The 13561-nt window shown below is 43.2% G+C and overlaps 1 protein-coding gene across 2 annotated transcripts in view; it reads left to right on the top strand.

Moving 5' to 3' along the window:
• PCP4 (Purkinje cell protein 4) overlaps window positions 1-12003 on the top strand; it is a 102410-nt gene extending 90407 nt beyond the window's left edge. For both annotated transcript variants that reach the window (XM_069760718.1, XM_069760717.1), the window contains exon 3: window positions 11620-12003. In XM_069760718.1, the coding sequence (XP_069616819.1) occupies window positions 11620-11753 (134 nt within the window). In that variant the 3' untranslated portion in view covers window positions 11754-12003. The remainder of the gene's footprint in view (window positions 1-11619) is intronic.
• The last annotated feature ends 1558 nt before the right edge of the window (window positions 12004-13561 follow it).

The following is a 13561-nucleotide window of genomic DNA, read 5'->3' as shown; positions in this document are numbered from 1 at the left end:
GATTTGCGGTCCCTAAACAGGCCAGACTTCCCCTGTCTAGTTTCCCTGGGCGACCGCACGCCATCTCACAGTCTCTATACGTCTCCATACACACAGTCTCATATGTTGCAGACACTGCACATGCCAGCCCTCCTCTGACTAGTTCTCGTGGGTGTCCTGCATCGCTGTATCACAGTCTCTTTACAGACTATTTACTCACGCAGTCGTACACAGTTCAGGATATCCTCCGGATAGCAGTCAGGCACCATATCCACCTGTTTGCAATCGTTGCACATGCTAGTCCTCTTTCGGGTACAGGACATCCACCTCCGGGCACAGGACTGTCCACATCCAACTCCTTCGGGTACAGGACATCCACCTCCGGGCACAGGACTGTCCACATCCGAGACCAGTACCATGAACGACTTGCATCTCTGTGTACGCTGCGGGTGCCAGGCTATTCAGCTGCCCTGGGTGCTGGCTCTGCTGGCCTCCATGCACTCTGCAGACCAGCACACACTAGACTGATACTGATATGCACCTCGCACACCTGGCCTGACCTGGCCAAACACCTGACACACCCATACCCCTTACTGCAGGGCTTTTAAACACACACAAACCTGTGGCCTCCAGCCACATGGAAAACCCGGACCGGAGATCCGTGACTCTCATGCACACCTATGGACTTCATCCGTCTGCATGCACATTCTGGGGAGAACAAACAGCGCCCCCTAGCTGTATCAGAGGCCACAGCCTCACTATATTATATATATATATATATATATATATATTCATCTTTTAGATTTAAAAATTTAAAAACCTATATGGTTAGTACCTAGCTCAACCCCCTTTTGCAAGTATCCCAGCTTGTAAATGTTTTTTGTAGGCCAACAAGAGTCTTTCATTTCTTGTTTGAGGGATTTTCATCCATTCTTCCTTGGAGAATTCTTCCAGTTCTTTTAGATTTCTGGGTCGTCTTGCATCCTCTGCTATGTTGAGGTCTAGACACAGATTTTCAATAATGCTCAGATCAGGGACTGTGAGGGCCATTGTAAAACCTTCAGCTTGCGCCTTTCGAGGTCGCCTATTGTGGATTGTGACTTGTGTTTAGGATCATTATCCTTTTGTAGAAGCCATCCTCTTCCTCTTTCACCTTCAGCTTTTTTACAGATGGTGTTATGTTTGCAATCAAGAATTTGTTGACATTTCATTGAATCCATTCTTTCCCGTACCGGTGAAGTGTTCCCCGTGCCATTGGCTGCAGCACAACCCGAAAGCATGTTTGATCCACCCCCATGCTTAATGGATGGTGAGATATTCTTTTCCTGAAATTCTGTGCCCTTTTTTCTCCACACAAACCTTTGATCATTGTAGCCACAGAGTTCTATTTTAACCTCATCAGTGCATAGAACTTGTTTCCAAAATGCATCATTCTTGTTTAGATGTTCTTTTACATACTTCTAACTCTGAATTTTATGTTGAGAATGCAGAAGAGGTTTTCATCTGATGTCTTTGCCATGAAGGCCATATTTGTGCAGGTGTCTCTGAACAGTAGAACAATGTACAACAATTCTGCTAAATCCTTCTGAAGGACTTTTGTAGTCAAGCAAGGGTTCTGATTTGCCTCTCTAGCAATCCAACGAGCAGCTCTCACTGAAATTTTGCTTGGTCTTCCAGACCTTATCTTGAGCTCCACAGTTCCTGTTAACTGCCATTTCTTAACTATATTTCGAAGTAAGGAAAGGAAAACTTGAAAACACTTTGCTATCTTCTGATAGCCTTCTCCTGGTTTGTGGTCCTCCACCATTTTCATTTTCAGAGTGCTAGACAGCTGCTTAGAAGAACCCATGGCTGCTGTTTTTTAGCACAAGGTTAGATCAGGCTGGAATTTATAAAGCTGGGAAATTTGCATCACCTGGCCTTTGCTAACAATGGTAGTGAACAAGCCATAACCCTAACAGGCTAATTATGGTCTAAAACCTTGATAAAAGTAATCTGAGCCCCAAAATTTTGCATTGGCCCACTTGTCTTTTTGTAATTTTTAAAATGTAAAAAAGTAAATTTTTCTTATGCAAAATATAAAGGAAATGTTTCATCTGTAACTTTAGGTGTTTAATTGTCATTTCATCTTCAACTTGTTTAACTGTTCACAATAACAGTAATTTTGACCAGGGGTATAACTATATACAGTGCCTTGAAAAAGTATTCATATACTGTGAACTTTTCCACATTTTTTTCAAGTAGGTCTAGCTCAGTGAGATTGAATGAAGAGCATCTGTAAATAGCAATTTTCAAGTTTCGTCACAGATTCTCAATGATATTTCGGTCTGGACTGTGACTGGGCCGTTCACACACAGGAATATGCTTTGATCTAAACCCTCCATTGTAGCTCTGGCAGGATGTTTAGGGCCGTTTTCCTGCTGTAACGTAAATCTACACCACAGTCTCATGTACTTTACAACCTCCAACAGGTTTTACTCCAGTATTGCCCTGTATTTAGCTCCATCCATCTGCCCATCAACTATGACCATCTACTCTGTACCTGCTGAAGAAAAGCATCCCTACAGCATGATGCTGCCACCACCATATTGGACGGTGGGGATGGTGTTATCAGGGTGATATTTAGTGTTATTTTTTGGCCACATATGGCGTTTTGAATTTAGCCCAAAAAGTTCTACTTTGGTCTCATCTGACCAGAGCACCTTCTTTCATATGCTCGCTGTGTCCACGGCATGGATTTTTACAAACTGTAAGCAGGACTTCTTATGACTTACTTTGAAAGCTGGCTTTCTTCTTGTCACTCTTCCATAAAGGCCAGATATGTAAAGTATCTGAATAATAGTTGTCTTATGGGCAGATTCTCCCACTTAAGCTGTGGATCTCTGCAGCTCCTCCAGAGTGACCATGGGCTTCTTGGTTGCTTCTCTAATTAGTGCGCTCCTTGCTTGGAATGTCCGTTTAGATGGATGGCCATGTCTTGGTAGGTTTGTAGATGTGTCATACTCCTTCCATTTTTGGATGATGGATTGAACAGTGGCTCCGCGAGTTGTTCAGACCGTGTACTATTTTGTTTATAACCTAACCCTGCTTTACTCTTCTTCACAACTTTATCCCTGACCTGTCTGGTGTGCTCCTTGGTTTTCATGACACTGCTTGAAGCCTAATGTTGTCAGACAAACCTTTGAGGCCTTCACAGAACAGCTGTAGATATACTGAGAATAAATTACACACAGGTGGACTCGATTTTACTAATTATGTGACTTCTGGAGTGTCACTCAGGATTTTATTTAAGGATATGAGACTACAGGGGGATGAATACAAATGCATGTCACAGTTTCCAGATTTATATTATTAAAATATTTAGAAAAACGTGTATCATTTTCTTTATACGTCACAAATAATTGCCACTTTGTGTTAATATGTCACATAAAACCACAATAAAATATATTTAAGTTTGTGGCTGTAACATGAAAAATGTGGAAAAGTTCACAGGGTATGCATACTGTTTCAAGGCACTGTAGGTATAGCTGGTATAACCTGTGCATCTTCTGTATATAAAAATATATGTACAGCTGGTATAACCTGGGTATCTTCTGTATATAATTATATATGTGCAGCTGGTATAACCTGGGAATCTTCTGTATATAATTATATATGTACTTTCTGTCTGTCTGTCCTTCTGTCTGTCACGGATATTCATTGGTCGCAAAATAGCCACGACCAATCAGCGGCGGCCACAGTCCGGCGGAAAAATGGCCGCTCCTTCCTCCCCGCAGTCAGTGCCCCCTCCATACTCCCCTCCAGTCAGAGCTCGCACAGGGTTAATGGCAGCGTTAACGGACCGCGTTATGTCGCGGTGTAACGCACTCGGTTAACGCTGCTATTAACCCTGTGTGACCAACGTTTTACTCCACGGTATTCACGGTGGAAAATGAAATGCTAGGTGAAATCCCAAGAAACAATGAAAACCCTATATTAAGGGTCACCAATCTAACCCAAGAAGAGGTGCGAAACCGGCTAAATAAGATTTAAATAGATAAATCTCCGGGTCCGGATGGCATACACCCACGAGTACTAAGAGAACTAAGTAATGTAATAGATAAACCATTATTTCTTATTTTTAGTGACTCTATAGCGACAGGGTCTGTTCCGCAGGATTGGCGCATAGCAAATGTGGTGCCAATATTCAAAAAGGGCTCTAAAAGTGATCCTGGAAATTATAGGCCAGTAAGTCTAACCTCTATTGTTGGTAAAATATTTGAAGGGTTTCTGAGGGATGTTATTCTGGATTATCTCAATGAGAATAACTGTTTAACTCCATATCAGCATGGGTTTATGAGAAATCGCTCCTGTCAAACCAATCTAATCAGTTTTTATGAAGAGGTAAGCTATAGGCTGGACCACGGTGAGTCATTGGACGTGGTATATCTCGATTTTTCCAAAGCGTTTGATACCGTGCCGCACAAGAGGTTGGTACACAAAATGAGAATGCTTGGTCTGGGGGAAATTGTGTGTAAATGGGTTAGTAACTGGCTTAGTGATAGAAAGCAGAGGGTGGTTATAAATGGTATAGTCTCTAACTGGGTCGCTGTGACCAGTGGGGTACCGCAGGGGTCAGTATTGGGACCTGTTCTCTTCAACATATTCATTAATGATCTGGTAGAAGGTTTACACAGTAAAATATCGATATTTGCAGATGATACAAAACTATGTAAAGCAGTTAATACAAGAGAAGATAGTATTCTGCTACAGATGGATCTGGATAAGTTGGAAACTTGGGCTGAAAGGTGGCAGATGAGGTTTAACAATGATAAATGTTAGGTTATACACATGTGAAGAAGGAATCAATGTCACCATTACACACTGAATGGGAAACCACTGGGTAAATCTGACAGGGAGAAGGACTTGGGGATCCTAGTTAATGATAAACTTACCTGGAGCAGCCAGTGCCAGGCAGCAGCTGCCAAGGCAAACAGGATCATGGGGTGTATTAAAAGAGGTCTGGATACACATGATGAGAGCATTATACTGCCTCTGTACAAATCCCTAGTTAGACCGCACATGGAGTACTGTGTCCAGTTTTGGGCACCGGTGCTCAGGAAGGATATAATGGAACTAGAGAGAGTACAAAGGAGGGCAACAAAATTAATAAAGGGGATGGGAGAACTACAATACCCAGATAGATTAGCGAAATTAGGATTATTTAGTCTAGAAAAAAGACGACTGAGGGGCGATCTAATAACCATGTATAAGTATATAAGGGGACAATACAAATATCTCGCTGAGGATCTGTTTATACCAAGGAAGGTGACGGGCACAAGGGGGCATTCTTTGCGTCTGGAGGAGAGAAGGTTTTTCCACCAACATAGAAGAGGATTCTTTACTGTTAGGGCAGTGAGAATCTGGAATTGCTTGCCTGAGGAGGTGGTGATGGCGAACTCAGTCGAGGGGTTCAAGAGAGGCCTGGATGTCTTCCTGGAGCAGAACAATATTGTATCATACAATTAGGTTCTGTAGAAGGACGTAGATCTGGGGATTTATTATGATGGAATATAGGCTGAACTGGATGGACAAATGTCTTTTTTCGGCCTTACTAACTATGTTACTATGTTACTATGTTACTATTGATGCTGCCTATGCGGCATCCATATTAAAAAGATATAATGTTAAAAATAATAAAAAATTAAAAAAAAACGTTATATACTCACCGTCCATCGGCCCCTCGGATCCACAACAGGCCTTTTCCGCTCGCGACGCTCCGGTAACCGGTCCATGCTGCGATCTCGCGAGATGATGACGTAGCCATGACCGCTACGTCATCATTTCGCGAGACCGCAATGCACTCTTGACACCGGAGCGCGCGACGAGCGTCGGGAACCGGTTTGCTTGGATCCGGGGGCTTCGGAAGGTGAGTATATAACTATTTTTAATTTTAATTCTTTTTTTTAAACAGGGATATGATGCCCACATTGCTATATACTACGTGGGCTGTGTTATATACTACATGGGCTGTGCTTTATACGACGTACGCTGTGCAATATACTACGTGGCTGGGCAATATACTACGTGGCTGGGCAATATACTACGTGGCTGGGCAATATACTACGTGGCTGGGCAATATACTATGTGGCTGGGCAATATACTACGTGGCTGGTGTTATGACCTGGTGGTTAGGACAATAATGGACCAGGTGGTAAAGAGCACACGGAAAGACCTGATCTAATATATAATTGCCTAGAATACTACTTCCTGCAATTTGTGCCAACTTCCGTGGCTTTGTCCGGAGCTAATGTCCGAAGCTAATGTCCGGAGCTAATGTCCGGAGCTAATGTCCGGAGATAATGTCCGGAGCTAATGTCCGGAGCTAATGTCCGGAGCTAATGTCCGGAGATAAGTGACGTCAACAGTGTCCAGTGTCTGATTGGTTGCCGCCTGCTGCGAGCGACCAATCAGAAACGTGCCGTACTGTGACACACTCCGCCCGCCATTTTGGTGTGATTTTTGAATTTTTACCTCACAGCAAGTTTCTACTGCGTGGAGGCGGGCCCAGTGACGTTGCTCTTCAAGCTCCTGCCGAATTTCGTCAAAAAAATGATAATACCATTTACCAAAACTATATATATTTAGTTGTGAAGTGGTTCAGTGACATTTTCACACCAATTTTGAACTTTTGTTTGGTGTTTTCTCCATATACTGCCTATTATTCACTAACTGTTATACTGAGAGACTGCCGTTTATTAACCTCTTCTTTGCCACATTGGGTATATTGCTCTATTATTTGCCACATAAGGACATTGTCCATTATTGCCCAGCAATTTCTCTGCAATATAAACTGCCTATTTATTAATATCTGCATTCCTGCAAAGAACTATTGCCTATTATTAACTGGCTATTTTCCTACTACCTGACACTGCCTCTTATTAACCTGTTGTTTGCCACCACCACGCTTAAAGCTGTTTAGCTTAGCCAACATGAGCTCTAATAGTAAGGATACTAATGACACAGAGCCCAAAGCTGCTGATGGCGCACGTAAGATTAGGTCTGATAGAAAGTATACTAATAATGCAGAGCAAAAAGACGCCGATGCCGCACGTAAGCGCAAACAGCGTGCTAACAAGAGTACAGAGGATAGATGCAAGCGCATGGACACTGTTAAGTATACTAATGACACAGAGTCCAAAGCTGCTGATGGCGCACGTAAGATCAGGTCTGATATAAAGTATGGTAATGATGCAGAGCGAAAAGCCGTCGATGCCGCACGTAAGCGCAAACAGCGTGCTAACAAGAGTACAGAGGAGAGATGCAAGCGCCTGGACACTGTTAAGTATACTAATGACACAGAGCCCAAAGCTGCTGATGGCGCACGTAACATCAGGTCTGATAATAAGTATACCAATGACGCTGAGCGAAAAGCCGCCGATGCCGCACGTAAGCACAAACAGCGTGCTAACGAGACTACAGAGGACAGACATAAGCGCCTGGACACTGTTAATGCTGCTTGCAATAAACGCATTACTAATGAGTCTTTTGAGGACAAAACTAATCGATTAAGTAATAAAGCTGCTGCTGCACGCTCTCAACGTTGCAAACATAATATTTCCACGTCCTCAGTCATAGATTCTGCCCACAATACAGCTTCTTTGTCTCCATTCATAGAATGTGTGCAGCTTGAAGCTCCTTTAACCGTTGGTAAATCTGCACGTAAGCGCAAACACTGTCCTACTTACACTCCAAATGATAAACGCCGTCGCCTGCACACTGTTAAGTCTGCTTATAAGACATGCTTCACACCTGACTCTTCTAAGGCAACAAACAAACCATTACCAAATGCAGCTGGTGCACGCCGTGAATGGCGCAAAAAACCCGCTTGCACCTCCATATTAATAAACTCTGACCACGATACACCTTCCAACTCCTCAGTGATCGTCTGATGTCTTTCATCCCTCCCCTCATAAGCATGTTCATGGATCCTGTGTAACTGTACCTTAAATAACAAGAATTGTCAAGAGCTGGTGAGTGCAGCCATTTTTTGTTCTTTCTTACTATTATTTATTAATTGTATTATTCTTACATTTGAATAAATAAAGTATATATGGATTCTAGACTCCCGATTCTTTAGAATCGGGCTGCCATCTAGTAGTTAATAATAATACAGGACAAGCTCTGGGACGTGGGAACTCTGCTGACCGCAATCCCTAATCCTATCACACACACTAGAAATAGCCGTGGATTGCTCCTAACGCTCCCTATGCAACTCGTCACAGCCTAAGGAACTAGCTAGCCCTAAAGATAGAAAAAATAAGCCTACCTTGCCTCAGAGAAATTCCCCAAAGGAAAAGGCAGCCCCCCACATATAATGACTATGAGTTAAGATGAAAATCACAAACACAGAGATGAAATAGATTTAGCAAAGAGAGGCCCGACTTACTGAACAGACAGAGGATAGGAAAGGTGACTTTGCGGTCAGCACAAAAAACTACAAAAAAACCACGCAGAGGGCGCAAAAGACCCTCCGCCCCGACTCACGGTGCGGAGGCGCTCCCTCTGCGTCCCAAAGCTTCCAGCAAGCAAGACAAAAATCAAAATAGCAAGCTGGACAGAAAAATGGCAAACAAGAGAAAAACAAGCAGGAACTTAGCTTCTGCTGGAGAAGACAGGTCACAAGAACGATCCAGGAGCGAACAGACCAATACTGGAACATTGACAGGTGGCATGGAGCAATGATCTAAGTGGAGTTAAATAGAGCAGCCAGCTAACGAATTAACCTCGTCACCTGTGGAAGGAAACTCAGAAGCCGCAGCCCCACTCACAACCACCAGAGGAAACCCATGGACAGAACCACCCGAAGTACCATTCATGACCACAGGAGGGAGCTTGACAACAGAATTCACAACAGGCTGGGAAATATACTACGTGGCTGGGCAATATACTACGTGGCTGGGCAATATACTACGTGGCTGGGCAATATACTACGTGACTGGCCAATATACTACGTGGCTGGGCAATATACTACGTGGCTGGGCAATATACTACATGGCTGGGCAATATACTACGTGACTGGCCAATATACTACGTGGCTGGGCAATATACTACGTGACTGGCCAATATACTACGTGGCTGGGCAATATACTACGTGACTGGGCAATATACTACGTGGCTGGGCAATATACTACGTGGCTGGGCAATATACTACATGGCTGGGCAATATGCTACGTGGCTGGGCAATATACTACGTGACTGGCCAATATACTACGTGGCTGGGCAATATACTACGTGACTGGGCAATATACTACGTGGCTGGGCACTATACTACATGACTGGCCAATATACTACGTGGCTGTGCAATATACTACGTGGCTGTGCAATATACTACATGGCTGGGCAATATACTACGTGGACATACATATTCTAGAATACCCGATGCGTTAGAATCGGGCCACCAACTAGTATAATTATATATGTACAGCTGGTATAACCTCGGCATCTCATGTATATAATTCTATAATTCTATATGTACAGCTGGTATAACCTGGGCATCTTCTGTACATAATTATATATGTGCAGCTGGTATAACCTGGGTATCTCCTGTATATAATTAGATATGTATAGCTAGTATAACATGGGTATCTTTTGTATTTAATTATATATGAATAGCTGGTATAACCTGGGCATCTCCTGTATATAATTATATATGTGCAGCTGGTATAACCTGGGTATCTCCTGTATATAATTAGATATGTAAAGCTGGTATAGTATGGGTATCTTCTGTATATAATTATATACAGTGGGGCAAAAAAGTATTTAGTCAGTCAGCAATAGTGCAAGTTCCACCACTTAAAAAGATGAGAGACGTCTGTAATTTACATCATAGGTAGACCTCAACTATGGGAGACAAACTGAGAAAAAAAAATCCAGAAAATCAAATTGTCTGTTTTTTTAACATTTTATTTGCATATTATGGTGGAAAATAAGTATTTGGTCAGAAACAAAATTTCATCTCAATACTTTGTAATATATCCTTTGTTGGCAATGACAGAGGTCAAACGTTTTCTGTAAGTCTTCACAAGGTTGCCACACACTGTTGTTGGTATGTTGGCCCATTCCTCCATGCAGATCTCCTCTAGAGCAGTGATGTTTTTGGCTTTTCGCTTGGCAACACGGACTTTCAACTCCCTCCAAAGGTTTTCTATAGGGTTGAGATCTGGAGACTGGCTAGGCCACTCCAGGACCTTGAAATGCTTCTTATGAAGCCACTCCTTCGTTGCCCTGGCGGTGTGCTTTGGATCATTGTCATGTTGAAAGACCCAGCCACGTTTCATCTTCAATGCCCTTGCTGATGGAAGGAGGTTTGCACTCAAAATCTCACGATACATGGCCCCATTCATTCTTTCATGTACCCGGATCAGTCGTCCTGGCCCCTTTGCAGAGAAACAGCCCCAAAGCGTGATGTTTCCACCACCATGCTTTACAGTAGGTAGGGTGTTTGATGGATGCAACTCAGTAATCTTTTTCCTCCAAACACGACAAGTTGTGTTTCTACCAAACAGTTCCAGTTTGGTTTCATCAGACCATAGGACATTCTCCCAAAACTCCTCTGGATCATCCAAATGCTCTCTAGCAAACTTCAGACGGGCCCGGACATGTACTGGCTTAAGCAGTGGGACATGTCTGGCACTGCAGGATCTGAGTCCATGGTGGCGTAGTGTGTTACTTATGGTAGGCCTTGTTACATTGGTCCCAGCTCTCTGCAGTTCATTCACTAGGTCCCCCCGCGTGGTTCTGGGATTTTTGCTCACCGTTCTTGTGATCATTCTGACCCCATGGGGTGGGATTTTGCGTGGAGCCCCAGATCGAGGGAGATTATCAGTGGTCTTGTATGTCTTCCATTTTCTAATTATTGCTCCCACTGTTGATTTCTTCACTCCAAGCTGGTTGGCTATTGCAGATTCAGTCTTCCCAGCCTGGTGCAGGGCTACAATTTTGTTTCTGGTGTCCTTTGACAGCTCTTTGGTCTTCACCATAGTGGAGTTTGGAGTCAGACTGTTTGAGGGCGTGCACAGGTGTCTTTTTATACTGATAACAAGTTTAAACAGGTGCCATTACTACAGGTAATGAGTGGAGGAAAGAGGAGACTCTTAAAGAAGAAGTTACAGGTCTGTGAGAGCCAGAAATCTTGATTGTTTGTTTCTGACCAAATACTTATTTTCCACCATAATATGCAAAAAAAATGTTAAAAAAACAGACAATGTGATTTTCTGGATTTTTTTTTCTCAGTTTGTCTCCCATAGTTGAGGTCTACCTATGATGTAAATTACAGACGTCTCTCATCTTTTTAAGTGGTGGAACTTGCACTATTGCTGACTGACTAAATACTTTTTTGCCCCACTGTATGTATAGCTGGTATAACCTGGGCATCTCCTGTATATAATTATATATGTGCAGCTGGTATAACCTGGGCATCTCCTGTATATAATGTTATATGAGTAACTAATAGTAAAGTTATGCATTGCCTGCAGCCAGGCTGGTATTCAGCAATGCCTAAAATGGGGGTATTTAGGAGAAATGGCAGAACAGTAAATTCTTTTCCAGATGTGACTTAAGAGCAGAGATTACAGCTTTGTTTTTCTTTTCTCCTAACAGACGACCAGAAGAAAGTTCAGGAGGAGGACTTTGACATTGACATGGACGCCCCAGAAACAGAGCGAGCAGCTGTGGCAATACAGTCTCAGTTCAGAAAATTTCAAAAGAAGAAGCAGGGGGCAGATGACTCGTAGTACCTACCTCTCACCACTGGGGGAATAGGAAAACAAAGAAAATTTTATCTGACAAAATATAAAGGATAGAATGGTTGATCAGGAAATTCTGAATATATCGGGTGCATGTACAAAGGGGCTAACTATTTATAGTCTACTAGACACAATCACTGAGCGCTTCACTGCAGTCTGTTATCTAGGAACTGATTCAACTGTAACCTCCTATTTTATGTGATGTTATAATAAAACATGCTGAGATGAGAAGTGCAAACCCGTCTCGGTTGTGGTTATTTTTTTTTCAGTATTTTGTGTATATCTCTAGGTAAGGAACCACTTGTATGAGGCTGAGACCACAATCAAGAAAGTATCAATGGTAAAGCTGTAAGGGGTCACTGCAAAAAGGGGCAACCCTCGTCTACGGCTGCCGATAACCCGCCATCCACCAAATTAAGACATGGGAGCTGTAATCTCTCATATTAAGCATTCATTTATTTAAAGAGGACCTGTCACTTATCATGAATTTTTTTTTTTTAGCTGCCGCTGTTCTCCTGAATCCGGCCTTGTTGTTTTTCATTCCTGCTCCTCTCCGTTCCTGAGATATGGCCCCTACTTCCCATATATAAATCTGATTAGCCAAGAGGGCGTAGTCCTCAAGAAGATGCCCACAGAGAAAAATTGTACATGCCCACTTGGCTAAAAATAATAAATTAATTTATCGGGAAATACATTTTTCAGGTATGGAGAAGCTCAGGAACAAAAGAAAAACATCATCGGATTCAGCGGCATTTGGAGCAGGAAAAAGACAAATATTTATGGCAAGTGACAAGTCCTCTTTATTAGGTAGTCATGGGCAAAACTCGTTCCCAATATGGTGCCTATAAGAAGGCAGAAGTGTAAACGTGCAGACTGGTAATGAGCGAACATGCTCGAAAAATATGTTGAAGTCCTCGCGGCTGTTCGACAGCAGCAACACATGCAGGGATTGCCTGTTTGTCAGACGATCCCTACAAGTGTTAAGGCAGTCGAACATGTGCGAAAGATGCAGCCGCGAGGACTTCAGTATATTTTTCAAGCACGTCGAAGTTGCTCGGTTAGCACCAGAGCATGCTCAGATAACACCTTACCCCAGCACATTCGCTCATGTCTAGTGCAGATCCCAATTAGTATTCTGCGACCATTCCCCTACAGACCACATATTTTTGTACATATCAACTCCCGGAGTCCATAAAGTCATGCTCTACTGCCTGAGCAAGGCACGGCCTTCTGGAGACCTCTCAGTCAGTAACGATCCCTGAAGATTTTTTGTTCATGGTACTGAGATACTTAGTCTGGACACTGGGGCTAACGAGCATTCAGGGTGCAGGAAAAAGGCCATGGTCTGTATAAGGAGCACGGACAGTTATACTCTTTGTGCACCCCGCTCAGGGCTGTGGAGTCTGTAAGCCAAACCTCCGACTTCTCAATTTCCATGTCACCAACTCTGACTCCGACTCCACCAAAATGGGCTCCAACTCCACGACTCCGAATCCACAGCCCTGACCGGGCTGTGGAGTCAGTAAGCTAAACCTCTGACTCCAACTCCTCAATTTCCATGACACCGACTCCACCTAAATGGGCTCTGACTCCAACTCCACGACTCTGACTCCACAGGCCTGACCCCGGTCTGTAATCTCTGAGAAGACCATGTAAAAAAAATGTCAAGTAAGCCTTCGATTCCAGATCTGTGATTCTTCAAAAGTACAACCTTTTTCGGTTGCCCACCAAACGTACGTCATATGCTACAATATGAACATATAACATGGACCCTGTCCTGTGGCATGTATAGGGTG

Source organism: Ranitomeya imitator, chromosome 3 (assembly GCF_032444005.1).
Source record: "Ranitomeya imitator isolate aRanImi1 chromosome 3, aRanImi1.pri, whole genome shotgun sequence".
NCBI classification, from domain to species: Eukaryota; Metazoa; Chordata; class Amphibia; order Anura; family Dendrobatidae; genus Ranitomeya; species Ranitomeya imitator.
This window is presented reverse-complemented; position numbering and strand designations above follow the sequence as displayed.